General features: G+C 41.5%; 1 protein-coding gene across 4 annotated transcripts; it reads right to left on the bottom strand.

Annotated features, from left to right (window-relative positions):
- Positions 1–3,420: 3,420 nt before the first annotated feature.
- LOC117368066 lies at positions 3,421–25,068 on the bottom strand. Of its 4 annotated transcripts, XM_033961349.1 has the most exons (6): positions 25,015–25,065; positions 23,325–23,459; positions 18,302–19,141; positions 14,924–15,706; positions 6,915–7,811; positions 3,421–3,534 (listed from the first exon to the last, which is right to left on the bottom strand). In XM_033961349.1, the coding sequence occupies exons 1-6, from the start codon at positions 25,019–25,021 to the stop codon at positions 3,518–3,520; spliced, it is 2,679 nt and encodes an 892-aa protein (XP_033817240.1). In that variant the 5' UTR covers positions 25,022–25,065; the 3' UTR covers positions 3,421–3,517. The 4 variants fall into 4 exon arrangements, with proteins under 4 accessions (XP_033817240.1, XP_033817238.1, XP_033817239.1 ...); XM_033961347.1 differs by lacking the exon at positions 3,421–3,534 and having other exon boundaries at positions 6,796–7,811; XM_033961348.1 differs by lacking the exons at positions 3,421–3,534; positions 25,015–25,065 and adding an exon at positions 24,513–24,680 and having other exon boundaries at positions 6,796–7,811.
- Between the last annotated feature and the right edge of the window lie 989 nt (positions 25,069–26,057).

Here is a 26,057-nt window from a genome sequence, read left to right as displayed (position 1 = left end):
AATGAGTTTAAGAGCGATAAGTAAAAGACATTTCAGTAATCTAGCATATGAGACATCAAGAGGTGATATCAGCCCATAATTTCCATATATGACAATAGCAAGTGAAAGGTTTTCATTAATATCAAATATTTCCATAATAGTCTTCCACAACTGTTCCCAAAAGGAGCGAATGGAAGCACAATGAAAGATCATGTGGTCTAGAGTACCAACAGTGGATGCGCAGGACCAACAACGGTTATTGTTACTGTTGGGGAGTTTGGACAGTTTATAAGGAGTCCAGAATGCACAATGGAGCAGAAAGAACATGGACTGCGTGATAGAAGAGGAATGCAGTGTGTTCAGTGAATCAATCCAGATCTTCTGCCATATGTTATTGTCTAGTTGAAGTCCAGTATCAGTAGTCCATACATCAATTAATCCCAATTTTGAAGTAAATTTGTAAGATAACAGGGTTTTGTACCAAAGGGCGGACTGTCCTCTAGGCTTATTCATAATAAATTCACTGAGCGTCAAAATGGAGGGTATATCGCTTGAAGGAGATTTGATGTTATAGTGGTCCTTAATAGTGTGGCAAATTTGCATCCATCGGAACAGGTTCGAGGAAGGTAGATCATAAGTAGATGAAAGAAGATTAAAGGAAATTCATCCTTCGGTATCAAAAAGTTGACTTATGAACCATATACCAGCAGCTCTCCACAAAGGCCAATTTATCGGTTTCTTTTGAATAAGTATTTTTGGGTTGTTCCATAAGTATGTCAAGTTGGAGTTGTTCCAATTAATAGCTAAAAGGGAATCAAGCTCTCTCAAAGCAGTTTTGGTTGAATTGAGTATATCAAAGGGGTTAGCAGTATGTGTAGTACCTGTAAAAGCAAAACACTGTAAGTCAGAATTGTCTACATATGATTTCTCAAAGTTAACCCAAGTAGGATAAGAAATCATATGAGTATGGTGAAGCCAATAAGAGCCCTGGCGAAGTAAGAACGAGGTATGATAATCATAGAAACTAGGGAATCGAACTCCACCTTCAGATTTTTCTCTTTTTAACTTTTGTAAACTTATTCGAGGAGTAGTTTTATTCCATAGAAACTGTACAAGTAAGGCCTCAATTTTCTTATAAGAAGATGTCTTCAAGTAGATTGGCAGCATATTGAGAACATAGTTAATGACAGGTGTGATCATCATTTTGATAGTCTCTAAGCGACCCCACCAAGAGAGACGTAATGGAGACCACTTGGTTGTTAAGGCAGTGACAGATGACATTATAAAGTCAGTATTGTACTCCACAGTCTCTTCCAAAGTTGGTCCAAAGTATATCCCCAGATATTTCAGTTTACGACCTGCCCAACATAGTCCCATCTTGTTAATAGACTCATGAAGTTCCGGAGCATTTAAAGCCATGATTTCAGTCTTTGAATGATTGAGCTTGTATCCGGAAACCTCAGAGTAAGCTGTAATAGTATTCAATATATGAGGAATAGAGTCAGAGGTGGCATAGAGTAGAACATCATCCGCGTAAGCAGAGATTTTAATTTCAAAAGTGTCAAATCGAAGGCCCATAATATTAGAGTTATGACGGAGAGCTATAAGGAAGGGCTCCAAAGCGATGTTGAAAAGGAGTGGTGATAGAGGACAGCCCTGTCTAGTCCCTCTGGTTGGTCGAAAGCTAGCAGATATCAATCCATTAGTGTAGATCTTAGTTGAAGGGGCGGAGTACAACACAGAGATCATCTTAATAAAAGAGTCAGGAATGCCAAACCATTTTAAAGTAGCAAACAGAAAAGGCCACTCCACCCTATCAAAGGCCTTCTCTGCGTCCAAACTCATTGCCACTATGGGTACTGAAACAGATTCTGCTTTGGAGATGATGTTCGTAAAAATACGAGTGTTAACACAGGACATTCTGCCAGGCATAAATCCGTTCTGTTCAGGTTTGATTATCTGAGGCAGTACAGGTTGCAATCTCATAGCTAGCACTTTAGCAAATAGCTTGGCATCTGTATTGATGAGTGATAGTGGTCTATAGTTTTGAACTTGACTGGAATCCTTGTTAGGTTTCAACAGCACAATGATGTTGGCTTCAGTAAATGTACCAGAAATATCGCCTGTGGTGATCAGGTAAGTAAAGAAGGAGAAGATATTACATTACATTACATTACATTAGGGATTTCTATTCCGCCTGTGCCTTGCGGTATAAGTTGATCACGAAAACAAAGGTAGAACTCGATCGGTAGGCCATCAGGTCCTGGAGCCTTGGATTTCGCCATGGAATCAATCGCAAGTTCTATTTCGTCAGCATCCAGAGCAACGTCCAACTGTCGCGCACTATCAACAGTGAGAGTGTCATGAGGTAAAGAGTCTAAGTAATGTACAATATTAGGGAGAAAAGGCACTTCAGTAGTATATAGTTTGGCATAAAAATCCCTGAATTGATCTAAAATCTGCGCAGGATCATTAAGTAATTCCCCGTTTTCATTTTGAATGCAAGCAATATTTGTTTTGTCAGACCTGCCTTTTAGATAATTAGCTAGGCTATGTCCACATTTATTGGATTCAGTATAATATTTAGCATGCTGAGCAAATATCTGAGTAGCGGCAGTTGTACTAAGAAGACGATTGTAGGAATATCTCAAGGCTCTAAGTCTAGAGAGTGTACGCATATCAGAGGTACAGGATGCATGAATCTGTTCCAACTGTTTGATATCAGATTCTAATTTTTCCATTTCAAGCAGGGAGATCTTTTTTTTTATGGGCAGCAAAGGATATAATAGCTCCCCTAATGAAAGCTTTAAAAGCGTCCCATATTACAGGCCATGTGCAGGGTGAAGATAGGTTGTGTAGAAAATAATCATCTATGGATTTAGAGATATATGTTTTAAAATCTTCATCTTGTGTTAAAGAGGTGTTAAATCTCCACTGTTTGTGAGGAACAAGTTTGCAAAAATTATGAAAATCCAAATATACTGCAGCATGATCAGATACGCTAATTTCTTTGATATCGGACGAGTCGACATATTTTACTAGAGATTGACTGATCAAAAAATAATCTATTCGGGAGTAAGAATTATGGGGACAGGAGTAGAAAGTAAAGTCAGAGTCATCCATATGGGTTATTCTCCAGGGGTCTACCAGGCGAAATTGAGATATAATATCCTGCAACATGTGCCAATTTTTGGATTTTTTATATATAGTGTCAGATCTCCTGTCCTTAATCAAATCCTGGATAACGTTAAAATCACCCCCTAAAAGAAAGTGACAGTCTCTGTGACTATTGAGAATATCAGCTAAATCCAAGTAGAATTGGACGTCATCCAGGTTGGGACCATATATATTTAACAAAAGCACTTTATAACCAGCAATGTCCAGCAGAACCTGTGTCCAGCGTAGGTCAGATAGATGACTAGATATAATAATGTCTGGTTTTTTGCGAATGAACAAAAGCACTCCATTTTTCTTATGTACGGCTGGTGAGAAAATTACAGGATGTGCCCAGGGAAAAGAGAAGGAGTTCGAATGTATATCATCCAGATGAGTCTCCTGTAATAATATGTCAGCGTTGAAATTGGAAAGGTAGTTCCATATTTTGGTCTTTTTGATAGGATTATTTAAGCCCTTAACATTCAATGTAACACAGCGAAGTGGCATATGAGTGAATCAGATGAGACATGAACAAGGTCAGAGATCTATAGTAAATATGGTATTGAATACAGGCATCACAGTCATAACGCATAATACAAAGAAGTGAGAAAATTACACCTGAGATCAGAAAGATAGGTGAAAAATGCAGCATTAATAGAGAATGCAGTATGCAGATAAAATTAGATATCAACAAGAACAACATAACACAATGTAGTAGTGGAACAAGGGTCAGATAGCCCTTCGAGATGACCCCATCATAGCTCTACAGCGCGCTGCAGAGTGACAATTATCAACACAGAAAACATATAAAAGTTGAGATTAAGTACAATAATAGGGGAATCCCTTCATCTTATAAGGTAAACAAAGCTGTGGAGGAAAACAGAGTGTTAAATACAGCAAAACAGCATAATACTCATCAGGTGGCATCAATTCTGGTGGGAGCAATTTTTTCCAGGTAGTCAGCGAGCTCGTTCGGCGCTGTAAAATCCTTAGTGCAGTTATTATAGGTGACCCGGAGCTTCGCTGGGTACAGCATGCCGAACCTTGCTCCCAGTTGCTTGAGTTTGGGTCTGCATTCTAACAGTAATTTTCTGGCTTTAGCTGTTTGTTTGCATAGGTCAGGCACGAACAGTAAAGTGTGACCCTCAAATTTTACAGGAGCTTTCAGGCGAGCTTGTTGCATTATAGTCATAACTTGAGGATATCTGAGCAGCTTAATGATGACAGGTCTGGGATATCTGCCAGGATCTGATGGCTGGTGAGTGGGTATCCGGTGCGCGCGTTCTATTTCAAACGCGAGAGAAAAATTCAAATCCAGAATCTTGGGCAAAGTTGTTTCCAGGAACTTAATGAGGTCTCGACCCTCCCGAGCCTCAGGTAGGCCAAGAACCCGAAAGTTGTTACGCCGCGCGCGATCGTTGCTGTCGGCCATTTCCATTTCAAGCTGTGTAATGCGCTTGGCTTGGCGCTGTAACAACTTAATATTTTCAGCATGCACAGCAGATTGATGTTCAACAGTGTCCATACGGTGGTTTAGGTCGGTGAGTTCGGATTTGAATGATTGAAATTCAGTTTTAATTTCGTCGAGATCGCCTTTCATCTCGCTCATTAAGGCACGCAACGCCCGCATTTCCTCCAAAATGGTCGTCGCTGTGTCCTCGTCGAGTTTAGAGGGCGTTTTGGAGGGCGATGGAGGCTCGATGCTTCTTTTTTTTCCAGCCTTCGATGCAGCCATGATTCCCCTAAACAGAGGCAGCGAAGAGGTAGGGAAATAAACCCAGTAAAGTATGTTGATCTCGATTCAGAGACGGATTCGCGCCGGAGCTATGAAGTTAGGCAGCCATCTCGCGTGGTGCTCGCTAGCGCCCCCCAACATAATTTTTTTTTTTTAAAATTTATATACTGCATAAGCCTTACAGCTCAAAACGGTTTACAGGATTAAAAGACAAGGCAACAGAAATATTGGAAATAATAATATCAAGTAAGACGAATTAAAACTTATAGCAATGGAAAAGTAAGGCTGGAAAGGAATGGGAGAGTTTAAATATCTCACCAGTGTTGCTGAGGTGGCAATCTGGTTGAGTCTATGCATACACCATGTATGCATTTTGAGTACTCTGGCGGTTCTCTGACTTTCAGAAAAACATTGTCATTGGAGCTACAAGCTAAAGAGATTCCATCCACATTTGTAGCAGTTTCGGAAAATGCTACTTTGCTAAGTTGTAGGCCGGCCTTTACAGGTGAATCTGCGTTTGAAGTATCTGGGATCTTACTAGTCCTTCCTTCTCCACTGTCAATTGAGTTTGCATCAGCACAGATACTTGATGTCAGGAAGACATCTGAACTAGGTTTTGTAGGCCTGTACTCTGAAGTAGTGCAAAGACTTGTTCTTTTATTTCCCGTAGTGGAAGGGAGCTCACCGAAGACATCACAAACATTTATCAATTGCCTTGCCATAGAGCTTTCAAGTAAACCATATTGAACACGAACTGTGAGATCTCCAGAGCCCGGGTGGTTTTCAGGCAAGTCATCCTGTGGAGCTGGTTTAACTTTTATGAAACGTGGTGCAGCACACAAAATACTCTTGTCATTTGGTTGCTTTCCAGGGTTGAGAAATCCTCCGTGAGCTAAACGCATTGCTGGTCTGGGGATGCTGATACAGGTCTTGTCATTTAATGCTTTTTTTTGCAGTTTAAAGCTGTCATCTTTGCCATTTATGGACTTGGATGGCAAAGCCAGAGTAGTATTTTGGTCTGCAAGATTTTGTTTAAATATGAGATAGGATAAAGGGCTGCAAATTTTGTAACCAGGATAACAGGAACATTTTACATATTTCTTTACAATTTTCTTAATTTTGCATTCAAAACCAAGACATGCAAAATATTCTATTTGTAGGGCATCAAGTAAACCCAGAAGCCTTCAAAATGAGTCTTGCCCCTAAATTGCTATGATTTGAGGTTTGATATTATAAACAGTGAATACAGATGTTTTAAGCGTTATGGCCGCCACTGATTTTTTTTGCTAAGTAGTTCTCTGTTTTCTTTCCACTAGAAGTAACAAATGCACCCTCCCTTCTATATCACACCTTGATGCTTTGGCAAATCACAGGGCAAAAGAAGTTTAAGAACTATGCTAATGGAAGAAAAAATAGATTCATCAAATATATTCCTCTGTAAAGGAGGAAAAGTCTACAGAATTATTTCACCACTTGCTTCTCCCCATTTACATGCTGTCCCTTTGAACAGGGAACAGAAATTCTGCTTTTTTTTTTTTAGCCAGGCTAATGAAAATTTGACATAGTTTGATTGAGATGGTGAGCAAAATTGCTTTAAGCCCTGTTTGTCAAAATAAAATGGTAAAACTTAGATTAACCTAAAAAAATTTTCATTGAGCTTCATTGGACTAATTTAATATATTGCTGAATAGTTTTGAATACTTACACTCCCTTCCTTGGGTCAGATCAAGTGAATTTATGTTTTTCCTGACCGAAGGAATGGAGTATAGCTCTCAAAGATAAGTCAAAGATGTATTAAGGTGGACAAACAGGAAAAGTATTATTTATCTTTTTTTGTTGACCTTTATTTTTATGTATTCAAGAGAACTAAATATGGTAATTACACTTCTGTAGCTCATAGTATAATAAACCATATAATTATCCAAAACATACTATTAGCACAATAAACCAATCATGAACTATTTCCAAGGTGACGACTTGGCTCTTTTCCTCTCCATTTGCTGAGAGAGTCTGGCTAAAAGATTAATCGTAAGCCTGTCATTACCTTCGAGAAGATCAAAGTCAGAAGGTGGGCTCTGGGTGGATTCATTGCCTAATTGCTGTGGCTTTGCCATCTTTATATGTTTCAACACTTTCTTAGCAGTCGCACATGGTTTGTACTCATCACAACAGTTTTTGTGGTATTTCCAAAATCGCTTTGTTAGTCTATCACTGGGTAATGAAAATACTTGTTTACTTTTCCTGTTTCTGAGTTTTCTATGTCGAAGTCTCTCTTTGTCGAATTTGTCAGCCTCACAAATGGACTTATGCTGTGTGTTTTCTTGCCTCAAATAGGGGCTGGATAATTTTGTTTCATATATAGACATCTTAGTACCTTTGTGGAGCGGGGCCCTAACTTTTGGAGTTCCTCTTGACTTCTGCGACTTGGTAGGTGTCGACTGTGATGATGTCACTGGAGTTGCGTTGGTATCTACATCTTCTAGGTCCTCTGCATCTTGTTCATCATAACTTTCACTACTGCTTGAGGAGTATTGTTCGTTAGAACAGAAGAACTCTACCAATTCCTTTTCAGTGATGGATTCCTCATCAGATAAATCTGTTGTCTTGTCATTCTTTAGTGACTCTACCGACTCTTCCCCTTGGAAATTTTCTTCATATTTACTGTTAATCAAGGCTTGTTCTCTTGTGGAAGACACAAAGTTGACCCCCAATTTCTTTAAACATACTTTTCCATCTCCTTGTTTCTCTATTAGCTCACTGGAGATACCATAGAAAGTACTCCAGGTTTTGCTTCTCTGACCCAGATCTCTGTTATTGGCATTCATTTGGATCATGCTTTTTGGATAACAGGTTGCAATTTCTAAGGTGTCTGAAGGAGGTGAAGAGACATCAGAGCATGTTACAGCTTTTTCCTCATGCTGTGTTTCAAAATACTTCAAGCCTGGAAAATAGAGGAAATAAAATTAGATTACTATATTTGGCATTCTTCTTATCTCCATAACCAATGGAAATTTAAGAAGCAGTAATTTATGAAGTGGCTGAATCGAGAAGTCTTTAGGTCTAAGTAGGTTGTCACTATTTCTTGTATTTGGAAGATATATTTAAGATTGCTGCTGAGAGGCTCCAAGATATTTGTGTGGGTACCTGAAACTTAAAGATACCATTTACCATTTTCTCTTACAACAGATATATTTCCATAATAACCTATATATGAACATTTTTGCCATGGCTTCCCCCCCCCTCATATTAGATGGTAGTTAGTACTGTCACCATTTTACCTTTGCACCAACCACTGGAAATAACAGAAAAGGGATTGGATTAAGGAGAAGGAGGAGTTTTCTGTTCCATACTTGGATCAAATCTCACCCCTCCCTCTCCTGATTTCTTCAGGCTTTTGATATGGATGGGAGGAGGAGGGATGGAATGCAGGAAGCACAAGGTTGTTTCACGCAGGCAATAGCTAATAAAGGTTGGGCCCCAGCCCTGTATGCTATTACTAGGGACACCACAGAACATCAGTAGGAGATGTGAAGGGAGAGAGAAAAATGCCAATTAGAGTAGGGCAGGGGTGCCCATACTTTTTTGACTCGTGAACTACTTTTAAAATGACCAAGTCAAAATGATCTACCAACAATAAAATTTTAAAAAAACACAATGCACACTGGACGCATAGAATTGTTAATTATCATTCCTATTCCGGGGTTTTTTTCAAAGAGGTCAAAGCAGATGACTCTATGCACTGTCACCTCAGTAACAACCATACAAAAATAGACAAATACCCACCCCCTCCCTTTTTACTAAACCACAATAGAATTTTTTAGCGCAGAGAGCTGCGCTGAATGCCCAGCGCTGCTCTCGACGCTCATAGCCTCCCTACACTAAAAACCACTATTGCGGTTTAGTAAAAGGGGACCATATTGTAAAATATAGACAGCAGATATAAATTCAGACACATTTTGATCACTAAATTTAAAATAAAATCATTTTTCCTACCTTGTCTGGTGATTTCATGAGTCTCTGGTTGCACTTTCTTCTTCTGACTGTGCATCCAATCTTTCTTTCAGCCTGTTTGCTTCCTCTACTACACACCTCATTCCCTCCCCCAACTTTTTCTTCCTCTCTCCCTGACCTTTCTTTCTTTCTCTCTTCATGCCCCCTTTCTTTTTTTCTGTTTCTCTTCTTTCCTTCTGTCTCCCTGCCTGCCCCCTTTCTTTCTTTCTTTCTCCCTGCCCTTCCCCAAACCACTGCCACTGCCGCTGCCATCGGGGAAAAGGACCCAAACGCCACCAATGGATAACAGGCCCCGACGCCGCCGACGCCCCATGCTCTCTCTGCTTCGTCAATTCTGCCGTCAGAGAGGAAGTTCCGCCCAGCCAGGCAGCGATTGGCTGGCCCGAACTTCCTCTCCGACAGCAGAATTGACGTCGGGGAGAGGAAGATTGATCGGCCCGATAGATCACCAAGGCAAAGTGAGTCCTGGATGATCGACTCACTTTGCCTTGGCGAGCTACTGGTCGATCGCAATCGACCTATTGCCCACCCCTGGAGTAAGGGATAGGGAACAGGATGAACCGAAAAAGAAAAGTGCAGGGGGGAGGGAGAAGGGAGGGGGTTGTCATCCTTCCCTAACGCCATTGTTTTTTTCCATATGACAATGATGGCAGATTTGGCGCTAGCAGGTAAGAGTGCTGCTTGCTTAGGCTTCCTGCTGAGTTCTGCAGATGCTTTCAGGGACTGAGCTACTGAATGAGTGGCACACTATTTTCTCTCGTGATCCTTACTAGTGCTTCAGGAAAAAAAATTTCGATTCGATTCAGCCTTTTGAATTGGTTTTTCAATTTGATTCGATTTTCCTGCCTAATTGGGTGTTTTTTTCAAACATCTTGGTGGGTTTATTTTATAGCCTCTTCACCCCCTTTGCCTTCTCCTAACCACACTGGCGCTGTGGTATAAACAAAATAAACAAAACAAAAAAGACTTCCTCTCTATGTTAAATTCTAGCTCACAGTTGTGGTCTAACACCAGCTCTGGCAGGATACACATTTCAAATCTGACATATTGTAATCACAAAACAGAAAATAAAATTAGTTTTTCTACCTTTTGTTGTCTGATCATTATTCAAATCTTGTTGGTCCCAGGCTCTGGTTGTCTTCCGATAACTTGCTTGCCAGGGCCTCCTTCTTTCTTCTTTCTCCGTGCTAACTATCCATCTACTATCTCCACCCTCCTCTTCCGTTTCCCTTCCCTCCCCCGGAGGTCTGGCATCTTTCTTTTTTTTCGTCTCCATCCACAGATCCACCTTTTCTTAACTACCCTTTCATCCAGCATCTCTCCCTCCTTCCCCACCACCCCAGGGTCCACCATCTCTCCCTTTCTTTTCCCAACTACCCTCCTATCCAGTATCTCTATCTCCCCTCCACACCATCCCTTGTGTCCAACTTCATTCCCTTTCTGTTCCTTCCCTCCTAAATCCCATTGTCCATCATCTCTCTCCCTCTCCTCTATTTTTAGACCCATTATTTTTTCCCCCCCAAAGTCCGGCATATGCACGTCTGTTTGAAACCCCCCCCTTCCCTTCCTCTGTGTACTTCTACACCAGGGCACTCCACCCCTGAAGGCCTGCCCCCCTGAAAGGCTTGTCCCCCCCCCCTTAAAGGCTTGTCCCCCCTGAAGGCCTATGCCACCATCCCTGGCCTGTCCCCCCTTTGAAGGTCTGTCCCCCCCTTAAAGGCCAGTCCCGCCCTTAAAGGCCAGTCCCCCCCTTAAAGGCATGTTCCCCCCTTAAAGGCCTGTTCCCCCCCTTAAAGGCTTATCCCACCGAAGGCCTGCCTATCCCCCCTGAAGGCCTATGCCACCATCCCTGGCCTGTCCCCCCTTAAAGGCCTGTCCCTCCCCTGAAGGCCTGCACCCCCCCTGAAGGCCTGCACCCCCCTGACCTGTCCCCCTGAAGACCTATCCCACCCGAAGGACTGCGCACCTACCCCCACCCCCGGGAAGGCCTCCGTGTTCCCCCTGGCCTCCCCGCACCGTTTACCTTATAGGTGAAGCCTGCAGAGCAGATCGCAGTACTAGCGTCTGCTTTGAGCTGTTTCCTTTGCTGCGGTCCAGCCCCTCCTCTGACATCAGAGGCAGGATCGCAGCGGAGGAAACAGCCTCGAAGCAGTTTGCAAAGACGCTAGTACCGCGATCTGCTCTGCAGGATTCATCTATGAGGTAAACGGTGCGGAGAGGCCAGGGGGAATCCGGACACCCGGATGTGAAATCGGGCGACAGGGGGGGAACCGGATGCCGGGGGGGGGACCGGACACCGGGGGGGGGGAAGCTGGACAGCAGCACTTCCCGACTGACTCTCCCTTCTCACCCTCTAAAGCAGGTGTGGCAGCGGCCGGCCAGCAAGAGCAGCGCTGCCACTCCTGCTTTAGGGGGCGAGGGGGAGGGTCCGAATTCGGAAGCCGATATTTTGGTGTTTAGATAGATTCAAATCGATTCACCCGAAGTGAATCGGTGAACCGATTCGAATCATGAATCGGGCAGTACTAATCCTTACCTACTCTACTAGGATAACCTTGTTTTTGAGCACCAGCACTTTCATTCAAGATCACAGATTAAACATGAAAAAGAAAAATGTACCAGACAATCAAGGACAAATTATTATTTTGCATGGTTGTACTCCAAAACAGCACTGGCTATTTTCCACTACAGCACTTGTGGGGTAGGAGCAGCTAGGGATTGCTATTGTTCTGCAAAATGGTCAGATAAGTAAAATGGTTGGGAAAGGAAGGGACCTATGGTAATGGAGGATTCAGGAGACGTATTCAAGTTTTGGTGACGACACAGGGCTGATTTTTTTATCATGAAATTAATATGAACAAAATTTTAGGAAGCTTTTAACATAAAAGAAAGAAACAGGACAGTTTTTTTAAAGAAAACAAATATAAAATTTTAATAAAGCGCTTCCTTATCTACAAAATTGGAAAAGAGTAGAAGTGTTCCTGCTTCACAAAGTAATGACAGAGAAGTAGGAAACTACACACTGGTAAGTCTTACTTAGGGGTTGGAAAAGTGCTGGAGATGCTGCTGAAGAAAATCATAGTGAACTTCCTAGAACCCGGTGGGGATATAAGATTCAAGGCAACATGGTGTTTTACCACAGTAAATCATGGCAAACAAGTTTGGTTGATTTCTTTGGCTGAGGGCGAAATACTCACATGGATTAAAAACTGGCTGGCAGATAGGAAACAAAAAGTGGGAGTAAATGGACAATACTCAGACTGGAAAAGCGTCACGAGTGGAGTGCCGTAGGGTTCGGTGCTTGGACCCATGCTCTTCAACATACAAAGCTATTCAGAGTAATGAAGATGCAGGAGGATTGTGAAGACCTGCAAAGTGACATACACACTCTCGAGAAATGGGACGCAACATGGCAAATGAGGTTTAACGTGGATAAGTGTAAGGTGATGCATGTCGGTAACAAAAATCTTATACACAAATACAGGATGTCAAGTGCAGTACTTGGAGACCCCCCCCCCCCAGGAAAGAGACTTGGGAGTACTGGTTGACAAGTCAATGAAGCTGTCTGCGCAATGCGATGCGGCAGCAAAAAGGACAAACAGAATGCTAGGAATGATTAAGAAGGGGATCACAAACAGATCGGACAAGGTTATCATGCCACTGTACTGGGCCATTGTACGCCCTCACCTGGAATATTGCATCCAGCACTGGTCGCCGTACATGAAGAAGGACACAGTACTACTCGAAAGGGTCCAGAGAAGAAAGAGTGACTAAAATGGTTAAGGGGCTGGAGGAGTTGCCGTACAGTGAGAGATTAGAGAAACTGGGCCTCTTCTCCCTTGAAAAGAGGAGACTGAGAGGGGACATGATCAAAACATTCAATATAATGAAGAGAATAGACTTAGTAGATAAAGACAGGTTGCTCATCCTCTCCAAGATAGGGAGAACGAGAGGGCACTCTCTAAAGTTAAAAAGGGATAGATTCCGTTTAAACATAAGGAAGTTCTTCTTCACCCAGAGAGTGGTAAAACCTGGAACGCTCTTCTGGAGGCTGTTATAGGGGAAAACACCAGGGATTCAAGACAAAGCTAGACAAGTTCCTGCTGGGCACGATGGACCACTGGTCTGACCCAGCAGCAGCAATTCTTATGTTCTTATTACAGTATACAGTCTTGGCTGAAGCCTTAATAAATCTAAGTCGAAGAAAACGCATGTGGTGGCATTGGGGAGTGTGTGCTGCAGTGGTTACTACAGCCCCAGCACCCTGGGGTTGTGGGTTCAAATCCAGCACTGCTCCTTGTGACCCTAGGCAAGTCACTTAATCCCCCGGTAGCTCAGGTACATTAGATTGAGTGTGAGCCCGCCAGGACAGATAGGGAAAAATGCTTGAGTACCTGAATAATTTGCAATCCGCATAGAATTGTAGGATATGCGTAATATACTGTATTTTTCAGTCTATAAGACACACCTGACCATAAGAAGCACCTATGTGTAGAGGAGGAAAACCCAAGAAAAAAAAATTTGGTTCAGAAATTTTTTTTCTTGGTTTTTCCTCCTCTACACATAAGTGCGTTTGGTGGTCTGGTGCTGGGAAGCCCACAGCCCCCTGGTACCTTTTTTAACTGACAGTGGTCCAATGCAGTCTCCTGCTAGACGGCTGACTTTCTCGTTGCTGAGCGTCGCACAACGCAGGAGTGCGACCTTTGAGCTTCCTACCTGGTCCCGCGCCACTCCGTAATTGGCTGAGGTCAGTAATCGAGAACTGACCTCAGCCAATCGCGGAACAGCGTGGGACCAGGCAGGAAGTGCAAAGGTTGTGCTCCTATGTTGTGTGCCGCTCTGCGATGAGAAAGGCAGCCGTGCAGCTGGAAACTGCACTGGACCACTGCCAGTTTAAAAAAAGGTACCAGGGGGTGGGGTGAGGTGTATTCGCTCCATACGACGCACTCACTCACTTTTCCACCCCCTTTTTAGAGGTGAAAAAAGTGTGTCTTATGGAGCGAAAAATATGGTAAATAATTTAAATAAATAAATAAATCTGTTCATTGAAGTGATAAGGGAGAAACAAGGAGTACCAAGTGCCCAATTTGAACTCAAATGACTTCATGAATGTTGGTGTATTATCAGTGGTGTAGTAAGTGGGGGGCGGGGGGTAAGAAACGCCCTGGGTGCCATGTCAGTGGAGGCACTGGCACCTCTCCATCCCGCCTGCGCTATCCCTTCCCCCACCCCATACCTCTGTAGATCTTCGCTAGCACGAGCAACTTCTGCCTATTGCTCGCACCAGCCTGGATACCCTGTCTAAGAATGGTGCCTGCATTTTTAAAAAAAATTTGTGTCCCGGTTGGTTCATTAGATGGCCATAGGTATGCCTACTGAGGCCTAACTTCAGAATGCCGTTTGGAGAATTTGGCCCAAAAGGTCACCATTTATGCAATATGGAGTTAAAGCCTTTGACACAGTAGCATAATCTTAGAAAATCATTAAAAGCTATGTACTGTATTTTCATGCAAAAACAGCACAAGTATGAATTTTTTCAGCATAAATGCTACAGTCAAAGAAGACATTGCATGCAGAACCAATAGGGTTCGTTTTCTAGGATTGATATGTACATGCTACCTGCAGAATTAAAAAAAACTCTCAGGATCCTCAGATGACATGTAAAGAAATTTTAAAGTAGAGTAGACACTTAGCACTAAACATAAGAACATAAGAAGTTGCCTCGGCTGAGGCAGACCAGAGGTCCATCTCGCCCAGCGGTCCGCTCCCGCGGCGGCCCATCAGGCCCATTGCCTGAGCATTGGTCCCAGACTATCCCTATAACCTACCTCTACTCCTATCTGTACCCCTCAATTCCTTTATCCTCTAGGAACCTATCCTAACCTTCTTTGAAGCCTTGTAACGTGCTTCGGCCTAAAGCTTTTGAGAGGTTGAAGGAAAGGAGGGGAGTGCAGGTGCACACACACACATTTAATTATACAGTTCCTTATATGCCAATTACAGGAAAGCAGGCTAAAAATAACAGCCATTCTTTTTCCTTACCAGGCTCGGTATCCATCATTTTCATAAGGTTCATTGCTTTTTCATCACTGAAAGGGTTAACAAAGAAACCTACACCACTTTTTGGAGACATCTGCTCAGCCCTGGCTCTCAAGTCAGATGCAGGGAAGTCTCTCAGATCCTGAACGACTGGGCACAAGTCTGTCTTTTGTGAAATTTCTGGATCTACCATAAAAGGAAGCCATTCTTTTCTGGAGACACTCTTAGGCACTTTGGCCATGAAGAACAAGGATGGGGGAGGTAACATTTTAAGGTCATCAAGTGTAGGAAGCAAGCTTGGTGCACTGGCACATTTGGGAATTACTTCCACCTTCTCTGCCTCTTCATCCAGACTTTGAAATGTGCCCGCAAAGTGACAGAAATTCTGATCAGCTGGCCTGCTTTCCTCTGGCACTTTGGACATTTTATCAAGGGGATCCCATGCGACCACTGTTGAATTCAAAGGTTGTCTTGACAAGGCAGCTGTAGGATGAACTTCAGTATCCTTTGATGTCTGGCTAAAAGGTTCAATGGTTGGTTTCTCCAAAGAATTTGTTTCACGTTCTGACTGAAAAAAATCAGTTTGCATTTTCCAAGGATTACACTTAGTGGGACACTGAGAAGCCAAAAGAGCACTTGTAGATTTTTGCACCATGGAGGTTTCTGCCTTTAAATTGCATTTTGAGTCTTCATGTGCTATGGGGCTCGTAGTTCCCTTATTGGGTCTCCAGTGCTTTGTAATTAAGTAGACAATCAACCAGATCATTAAAGTGAAGAAAAGTCCACCTGCAAGAGAGGAATGTATGTGCACACAGTCAAAATAGCATTCACCTGGTTTTGAGGATTGACTCAACTGGTAATTAAAACAGACAAAAAAAAAAACACTGCACAATTCACTTAAATGAATTTGCATACATGTTAGTATACAACCTTATCTGACTGATAGATGTCAAATCCCTTCAAGAGTGTGGTGCAATGGTTAAAGCTACAGCCTCAGCACACTGAGGTGGTGGGTTCAAACCCCCGCTGCTCCTTGTGACCCTGGGCAAGTCACTTAATCCCCCCATTGCCCCAGGTATGTTAGATAGATTGTGAGCCCACCGGGACAGAGAGGGAAAACTGCTTGAATACCTGAATAAATGCATGTAAACCGTTCTGAGCTCCCCTGGGAGAACGGTATAGAAAATTGAATACATAAATAAATAAAAATAAATAAATATAGAAGTTTCCCACTTTCTCCTAGGAACTAGGGACTATATTCTCAAAAATTTGCATTAAAAACTGACAGGTCACTGTCGCAGCTGTTATAGTAACGATTTTAAAAAGTGAGTCATTCTCCCAAAAATGCTCATGCAAATGAGGTTGGCGGAGAGTAGCGAAGATTCACTAAATTTGTATGTGGCCATCACTAGTGATAGCGATGGGCACATGTGCAGAATAAACGCCCCCCTCAAAAAAAAAAAAAAAAATTGAGCTGCCAAAGTCAAGCAACCCTCCACCTGACAGTGGGAGAGATGTCCACTCTCTCCCATCATTAAGCAACACAGCCCTGGCAGTGGGAGAGATGCCAATCTTCAATTTTTTATTTTTTTAATTATTACTTTAATTTGCTTGGGGGTGGGGGATTAGCTGTGTCTGATGACTGTGTGATGCAGCTGGAGAGAGTGGGCATCTCTCCTGCCGATCTTCAATTTGGTGGGGTTTGTTTTGGGGGGGATATTATAACTTGCATGGCGGAGGGGGGGATCTGAGCTGTCAAACCTTACCTTTCTGTCAATGCCTGAGCCAATCAGTGCTCAGGCACTGATCAGAAAGTAAGGCAACAGCAGCTTAGACCTGTCAGCAAATTTTTATTGCAAATGTAGCACAACAAGGTTAGATAATCACTCGGCGATTATAGAGAATCGCTCGGAGTGATCATTTTAATATTAATAACATTGTTGTACTACATTTGCATGGCAGTATCGGAGACTGCTAAAGAACTCAGAAAAGACCTCGGTAAGCCATTTTGATAATCTGCCACTAAAACACATGAACGCTAAACCGGCTGGGACCAGTTTAGTGAGCACATTAAAGGCAGATTTTAGTTTTGAGAATGCCCTGGGTTAGCCTCCCTTAGGATTAAACTTTACTGCTATGTGGATGATATAATCGTTTCTGTTTCATCTTTTTCAAAGGATACTTTACAATTTATATCTTCTATAATTCAGACAGTAGACATATGGATGAGAGATTTAAATTAAAACTTAATCCAGATACAACAAAATTTTGTCTAGCCTCACCATCTAATAAGATTAAAGAGGATACTTTAAAAGTGAATGGGATTATTTATCCTTTACCACCAGTTATAAAAATCTTAGGGATCTATTTAGATTGAAATTTATCACTAGATGCTCAAATTAATTCTTTGGTTAGAAAAAGTTACTTTGTGCTATGGAAGCTTCGAACAATCAGATCATATTTTGATTTCTCTGCTTTCAGACTTTTGGTACACTCATTGGTTCTAAATTCCTTGGATTACTGTAACATCATCTATCTAGCCAAGGGGTAGGCAATTTCGGTCCTCGAGAGCCACAGGCAAGCCAAGTTTTCAGGATATCCACAATAAATATGCATGAAATAGATTTTCATCTCAAGGAGGCAGTGCATGCAAATCCATTTCATACATATTCATTAATATTACAAAATACAAAAAAGCTATTATACAAATTATTGCACCATTTTATTCTTAAATATTAATACTAAAATAAGTCATATAAATCACTTAAATCACATTTCATACATCTATCACACACCCAGAGCCCACCAGTTCATCCAACTCATTAAAAAATCCTTGTGCAATTCCAATATAATTCGCACTTGATGTTTCTATGTTGCGTCTATTCATTAATCAATTTGATTTTCATGTATCAGATTGTTCTGTACTATTCCATAATGCCACAAGCCTTTAAAGATATGCACGATGATCAAGCTGGGTAGGTAGAACCGAGAGGTACCGTGATACATAAATATAATTATGTTATGTTATATAATGTTCTCTTAGGCTTCCATGGCTGGCATCATGATTGTTGCTGTTTTCTGGGTCTCGACACGTCTGGGTAGGTAGAACTGACGTTTCAGCCATCATAATGTGACTTTCTTCAGGGTAACACTGAAGAAAGTCAAGCATGATGGCTGAAACGTCAGTTCTACCTACCTAGATGCGACAAGACCCGGAAAATAGAAACAATTAAAGAACTACAATATTTCCTCCCCCGCCCCCATTTATTAGTGCTATTTGCAACTGTATTTCCTGCCTATCCCATTGTGTCAATATAGATATGTAGAAAGAAAGAAAAAAAAAAATCATCTTGGTTTTAACATCAGTATCATTTATATTACCTATGAAGCCATAGACTGAGTGCGTGTTGATGGTGCTTGGGGATGAGAAATCCTTCTCTGGAAGTGTAAAGATACAGACTTCTGGCTCAATCTTCAGCAGCTGTTGTTTTTTCACGTTCTCTGGGCTTTCACAGAGCAGTTCCGTGGGATTCTGAACTTTCTTCTTCATGGACAGCAGCATCCTTACCAGTTTGCAACTGCAGTTCCACGGGTTCTCATTCAGAAATAATGAAATCACTGAATCTGATATGCTGGAGAGGGTCACCAGCCTGTTTTGACATAATCTAAGTTCTTCTAATTTCTGTAAAGGTTGAAAAGCATCCTCACTAATAAAGATGATTTCATTATTTGTTAAATTCAGCTTTGTCAAAGAAACCAGGCCATAAAATGCATCTGTAATAAGATATTGTATAAAGTTGTTAGCTACAATCAGTTCATTCAACTGAGTTAAGTATTGAAATATCCTGGGAGGAAGGTAAGTGACCTTATTAGAGCCTATGTCCAGTTTTTCCAGTAAACTCATGTCCAACCACCAAGACTTTTTCAAAGTATCCAAAGCATTCTGGGAAAGGAAGAGTTCTTTTAGCATCCCAAGCCCTACGAAAGCAGATGCATCCACACCACAGCTAAACAAGTGATTCCTGCTGAGATCCAGGGATATCAGTGTGTTCCCACCATCCTTTCTGACAAAAGTTTGATTTGTAAGGGAAGAAATCATAAAACCTGTTACAGACAGCAACTGGAGACGGGAGAAGTTCTGAAAGGAACCTGGAGGTATGAAGCTGAGATTCCCATCGCGCAGCAATATTCGTTCTGCCAAGTTTGGCAAGCTCGATAAAACTAAAGAGAATCAAAATAAATATGCAACCATGAAAAGAGAATTATACACTGATCTCAACCAGAGCAAAAATGATGCTCTTGAATATAATACGTGGTTCACAGACAAAAGCGCGCCACGACAAAGGCGCGCCGACAACCCAGCACAGACAACGGAGTACAAGGCGGAAGCGCGCCAAAGAAAAACAGTATTTTAAGGGGCTCCGACGGGGGGTGTTGGTGGGGAACCCCCCCACTTTACTTAATAGAAATCATGCCGGCGTTGTGGAGGGTTTGGAGGGTTGTAACCCCCCTCATTTACTGGAAACTTAACTTTTTCCCTCTTTTTTAGGGAAAAAGTGAAGTTTTCAGTATAATGTGGGGTGTTACAACCCCCCCAAACCTCCCACAACACCGGTGCGATCTCTGTTAAGTAAAGTGGGGGGGGGTCCCCCCCACGCCCCCTGTCGGAGCCCTTTAAAATACTGTTTTTCTTTGGCTCGCTTCCGCCTTGCGCTCAGTTGTCTGCGCTGGGTTGTCGTCGCGCCTTTGTCATCGCGCGCTTTTGACCTGTCACCATAATACGTAAAGCACTTTTGTTGAACCATAGAGACAGCAATGCATTTATGCTTACTTTAGAACAGCTGGATATAAGTTTTCTTCTCAATTTGTTCACTCCAAAATGAACCTGCTACTCAATAATTTAAGTATGCTCTGCACAAGATGGATTACAATGACAACTACTGTATATATACTTGACTAGAAGCTGAGATTTTGGGTTCTGAGGAGGTGAAGGCTTTACTGGTTGCTGGCCGCGAAGATAGGGAGAGTTATTTGATAGGAATGCGTAAAGATCAGCACTGAAAGTTCTAATCACCAAGGGAGGAGAGAGAGAGATGCCAGTCACTGTGGGAGGAGGAAGAGCAGAGACAAGGAAGAGGGAGAGAAATGCCAGTCACTATGGGGGAGGAATGCTTGAATATAAACCCTCGTCTTATATTTGAGTTAACTTTTTCCTCCCTTTGTTAGGGGAAAAAATGTTATCTTGACTTATATTCAGATGGGCCTATATTTATTTTATTTAAAACATTTTTAATCTGCCTTTATCCAGGGGCGGTTTACAAGTTTCCATATCTAATAAAGTTACAAAATAAAAAAAGTTACCATATAGAATAAAATCACAAATAAGAGATATACATTAAGCAAAGGAAAATACAGAGTTACAATAGTCTATTTGCATAGTCACAATATGAATACATTCAAACTGTTCTTGAGTACCATCGTTCCTCACTTTAATAAACCATTTACCTGTTCAAACCTAATTCAAACCACTGTTATGTATTCACTAAAAAAAAAAAAAAAGCTTGAAAAATAGGTAGGTTTTAAGCAACTTCCTGAATTGCAGGAAGTTTCTACAAAAACGTAACATTATGGAAATAACGAACAAAACAAATTAAAAACTTATATAATTAAAATCCAAAACTCTTCTCCTTCAGGTTGGTGAAAGAGGCTCTCTACTTGAATGTTTTTGCTTTTTTTTTTTTTCAAATTTCTGATAAATCCAACTTATGTACAATCTTTCAAGTACTTAACAAGTGCAATGGTCAATCGGAAGAAGAAAATCCAAAGACACTTTTCGGCACCAAAAACAAGTCTTAAATCCCCTCTGGGGGTGTAGCCACTGTCACTATACCACCCCACTAGAAAATCCAAGGGCTTCATGCTTTGCTTCTAGAAACCCCCTTGACCAGGGTCTATACCAGTTTTACTGGTACCAGCAGGTCTGCACACTGTGAACTTCCTTTGAACTCCCTATCTCTCCAGGTGCAGCTACTCCAAATCTTAAAACAGTCAACATAGGCATCTCCGATTACTAGGGCTGCTACAACCAGGGCTTCAGAAAGCCCACAGCACTAATGATGAAAAAAACAACCAGTCATTGAAAACACATGCACCCATAATATATGCTGTGCATGTTCATATGGCTACACATATGTTCTCTAATTGATTTTCAAACAGCGGTGCACAGTTTAGTATTGTCAATGTTAGATTATTGAAAAGGTTTATATCTTGGTTGTCACAAGTATAGTGTACATCCTTGCAGATTATACAGAATGCGGCAGCAAGGTTGGTTGTGGGGATCAATCAGTTTGATCATATCATCCTACTGTTGAAATCTCTCCATTGGCTCCCTTTACATTACAGAATTTGTTTTAAATTGTTGACTTCTATTGGGCATGGAGAGTGGCTAGACTGATTGCCTGGGAGATGCAGGATGCAAGGACGAACTATAAAAAGAGGAAACTCTTCTTATCCATCTGGGACTCATACTTATAGGGCTCCTTTTACTAAGGTGTGCTAGCGTTTTTAGCGCACACAGAAGATTAGCGCGCTAGTTGAAAAATTACCGCCTGCTTAAAAGGAAACGGTAGCGGCTAGCGAGCGCTAAAATCACTAGCGCACCTTTGTAAAAGGAGCCCATAGTTTTTGTCTCCAAGAGCCCGTCGTCAGGTTCTGAACAAGTTAGGGGATACTTCACCATAAGGGAGTCGGAGCTTTGTAGATTTTCATGGACTTCTTGCATCGTGAGGGGCTTATTTACTTTTGCTTCTCCTTGGGAATCCCTCATAGCAATGCCGTTGGCTTTTACCATGATCCCCCTGGTAGCTTTTATTTTTGTTCTTTGTTTCAGTTGCACATCTGGACTCTTGAGCTTGGCAAAGTTGGGCGGGTGTGGGGGAGGGCGGCTGATGTTTTCAATTTTTTTTAGTAAGGGGAAGTACACATTCTATATTGCACTCTCTTTAGTTCCACTTGATACCTTTGTACTGTTTTGTTTATGGAGATTTTTTTTGGGGGGGTAACATTTTTAGTTGTCTGTTGAAAATATTGTTTTGCCTGATTTGTACTGTACATTGGCATTTTCTCTTTAATAAAGATTTCTTATAAACTGTTGACTTGTTTTTAAAGGCTTGACTGGATTAGTGCCATTACACATGACACAGAGTTTGTAAATTTATTGCCCACTGCAAGCATTGAGATCTGATGAGACAAAGGCCTACATGCACTAAACACTTTGATTGTGTACCAATGGTCGCTAAACCAGTTTGACTGGAGGGGCCTTGGGTGTCTGAGCCAATCAGGGTCTTTGGCTCCTCCCAGTGAATCTCAGGATGCACCGGGCAGGAGACCTAAAGCCTTGATTGGCTCAGATACCCCCTGAGAGGGGCCTTAAGTGTCTGAGCCAATCTGGGCTTTAGGCCCCTCCCTGTGCATCCCAGGGTGCACTGGGAAAGGGAAGGCCCATGATTTTGAAGTGGCAGGCTTGTGCACAGGAGGATCTAGGCATCCCTCCTGCTGTCATCTGTACTTAGAGGTATGGGGGTAGTTCAGGGGGTGTATGGAGAGCCGAAGGAGCTGAGCCATTTTTTTTTTTTTTTTGTAAGGATGGGTAGTCAGGAAGGAGATCCTGGCTAGGGGTGGGAGGTTGGTTGTGCTCAGTGGGTGGGGGTTTTCAGCAGCAGGAGGAAATGCGCATCCATCTTGCCTCTATTTTTGGTCATCAGGGGGTAGGGAAGCTCAACTTGCCTTTTTTTTAATGGGACAGATATTGTGTGTGTGTGTGTAACACACACATCTGTGCCATTTAAAAAAAAAAAAAATAAAGAAAAACGACCCAAAGAGCTGAGTGGCAGGAGGCTGGTTTGGGGCTTCCCCTGCTGCTCAGCTGTTCGGGCTTCCCCAAACCAGCTCTGAGCATGGCTGAGAGCCGGTTTCTAATGGGACCATTTTTAGTGCATCTAGCTCAAAGTACTTTCATTAGCCTGTTTATCTAAATACATTATGCAGTCATAAATGCTGCTGCTTTATCCACTGTAGGCCTTCTTTTATGAGCAAGTTAACAGAGAAATTACATATGATTATAGCGCTGTCCACATTTAAGAAGCATTTTATCAGGCATTTCTAATGGAAAATATTGATATGGAAATGTTAAGCAGTAGGATATAGAGCAGATTGCGTTTGTGGTATTAACTGTTTTTAATTACGTATGTTTTATTGTAACAAACCTAAATAATAGATGGGTTAGAAATGAGAAAATAGGTAAAATAAGTCCTGAAAACCCAACCAGGTTGAGGACAGGGAGAGGTTGTGCACACCACTGCTCTAAATAATGGCATCAGAAAGATTTGGCTAGAGATGGGCTTACCTGATAAAGAGGACACTTGCTCACAGTGTGCGAGATCTGTGTTACAGTATTTACACATTGCAGGGCATGATGGAATCTGTGAGCCTACTTCTTCTAGGGAGATTAATAAAAGGAACCTATAGAACATCCATATGCCTATTACACAAACAAACAAAAAAAAGGAAAGTATGAAAAGAATTCCACCCAGAGAACTATTCATATTGTCATCAGCAATGAAGGAGTAGGTTGAGAACCGGGAAAGGCAAGGTTCAAATTGCCCAAATGTTTCTTGTGACTTTGGGCAAGTCATGAATCTTCCATTGCTTCAAATGCAAACTAAAAAAAAATGTAAGTCAAGTTAAAAGTTCAATTTATTTGATATACTGCCAATGTAAAACCAAGATTAAAATCCAAGTGGTTTACAATATAGTAACAATATACAAAGGGATAAAAACGAATAGACTAACACTGACACTGACACTACAGAAATCACCAAAACATGAAGAAAAAAACAAGTCTGTGCATCGCAAAGTGTGTGCCGCAGCGAGATTCCGGTTGTGCCGTGAAAGGCCAGGGAGGAGGACAGGTGCCGGCATATTCTGTAGACAGTGAACCGGCATCTCTCCTCCTCTCTGCGGCTCTTCTCTTCCAGCACCCCTCCTCCCCCCCCAACTGGCTGCTCAGAGCCCCATCTGGAAGGCCTTCGTGAGTGCGTGGATGTCAACATGATGACATCCCACATGCGTGAGATGTCATCGCATCAACATTCACGCATTTCTGGATGCCCTCGAGCCATGGCCCCCCAGTTTAGTGTGCTGCGGCTTTGGAAAATTTGCGAGACACTGCAATAAGGAAAGGTTACAATAAAATCAAAGGTGTGGGAAAGAAAAGGGAAGGAAAAAGAAAATATGGAGGAAATTAGGGTAAAAATGTTCTGGGGACATGAAAATACCTGCAGTACTTGAATGTAACTTGTGTGGCATTACCAATGAAAGACATGAGCTAAATCCAAATAAATCAGTAGGATCTGTGTGGTCTGCCTGTCCCAGCGTTCTCAATCTCTAAAACAGTATGTTCCATACTTACTGTATACTCTTCTTTTTCTTAGTGTTCCATATAATCTATTTTTTCAAATAAAGTTAGGTTTGCCTGTTATCTATTGATTGCATACATTATTATTAGCCATAGTAATGGAAGCAATGTTATCACCTTTGGAAATTCAAAAGGCAAAACAAAAAATTTCTCCCTCAGTCATGGGTACTAAACAGAAGTGAAATGCACTTTAAAGAAACCCAGAACCATTATTTGATTATGTTAATTCAGTCTACCTATGAAATAAAAAGAATGGTTAATAAACATCTAAGGTTTATTACACTAACTTTTTTAACTATAAGTCTGCATTTTGCAGGTTGTGATAGCTTAAAAAATGACTAACATGACAATTATCCAAAGGTGATTTTGCGTAAAGCTTATAGGCTAGATGTTCCTTTTCTGAGATATGACCAAGAGGGCATTCTCTATGTGCTAAGACAAAATTCTTGTACACTACCATCTTTAAAAAATTCTGTTTTAATACTTAAAAAAAAAAAAAAAATCAATCATAGCCTGCAAAGAATCCAGTTTTATCCAATAAGACTAAACTTCCGATTTCATAAATGTTGAGGATAGTTTTGTAATAAGAGAACTGCCCAAACTGTGAAATGCAACTTACCAGTCATTTTAAGAAATGCAGAACCATCTCAACTCACCCTCAGTGAAGTAAGCTGATACGTTTCACAGTATTTATGCATAAGGAAGAAATGGTTCACCAACTGTACTGCTCATCTATTTTATTATATGTTATGTATTAATGCAGAAAACAAGTTTAAACAGGCCACTGACAAAACAAACTTAATGTAACTGATAAAATGTGGGGGGAAAAAATACATTGCGATAACATTTTCAAGACTCATGACCACGTTTAAAGAAATATTAAGAAGCATGAAATAAAAATCTGAATCCTCTTAAGTTACCTCAAGGTTTCTACTCGGGTGTTTTTTTAACACATTTAAGAGTTTTTGAAGGTAAATAAAATAGGTTATCAGTACTTTTGTGGTGCATGTAATATTGCTGGGTTCCTTTTCTGGTTGAATCAAATGCACATATTTATATGGTTGAGCACAAGCAAGGACAGAGGTGAAAATGTACTAGAAAAACAACGTCAGTTGTTTAAACTTTCACTATCTTTAGTCCACTAACCCCCTAATTCTATAAACTTGCGCACACAGCTTATACAATAGTGCCAGTTATGTGCATAACCTTATTAAATAATTAACGGCTAACTGACATTAACAACCAATTATTGGCTATAACTGACACAAGTTACCCTTATTTGGGATTCTACAAATTATGCTTGCAAACTCCCTAGTGTGCAATTGCAAAGGCACTTGGGCCTGGGTAGGTCAGCACTTACACACACAGGTTACACACCTGACAGCAATTAGGTATGAGACCGAGGTGAGGCCTGACCTAGTGGTAGAGCTGCTGCCTCTGTATCCGGTGGTTGTGACCCTGGGCAAGTCACTTCATCTTCCATTGCCCCAGGTACAAAATAGTACCTGTATACTGTATAGGTAAACTGCTTTGAGTATGGTTGCGTAGCTACAAAAAGGCAGTGCAGAAGTCCAAATCCCTTTCCCTTTTAAGCTAGGGTAAGGATTTATGTGCATAATTGCTGATACAGAATTCACACATAGCATGCATGCTCGTAGCTCC

This window comes from Geotrypetes seraphini, chromosome 10, assembly GCF_902459505.1.
Source record: "Geotrypetes seraphini chromosome 10, aGeoSer1.1, whole genome shotgun sequence".
Classification (NCBI taxonomy): domain Eukaryota; kingdom Metazoa; phylum Chordata; class Amphibia; order Gymnophiona; family Dermophiidae; genus Geotrypetes; species Geotrypetes seraphini.
This window is presented reverse-complemented; position numbering and strand designations above follow the sequence as displayed.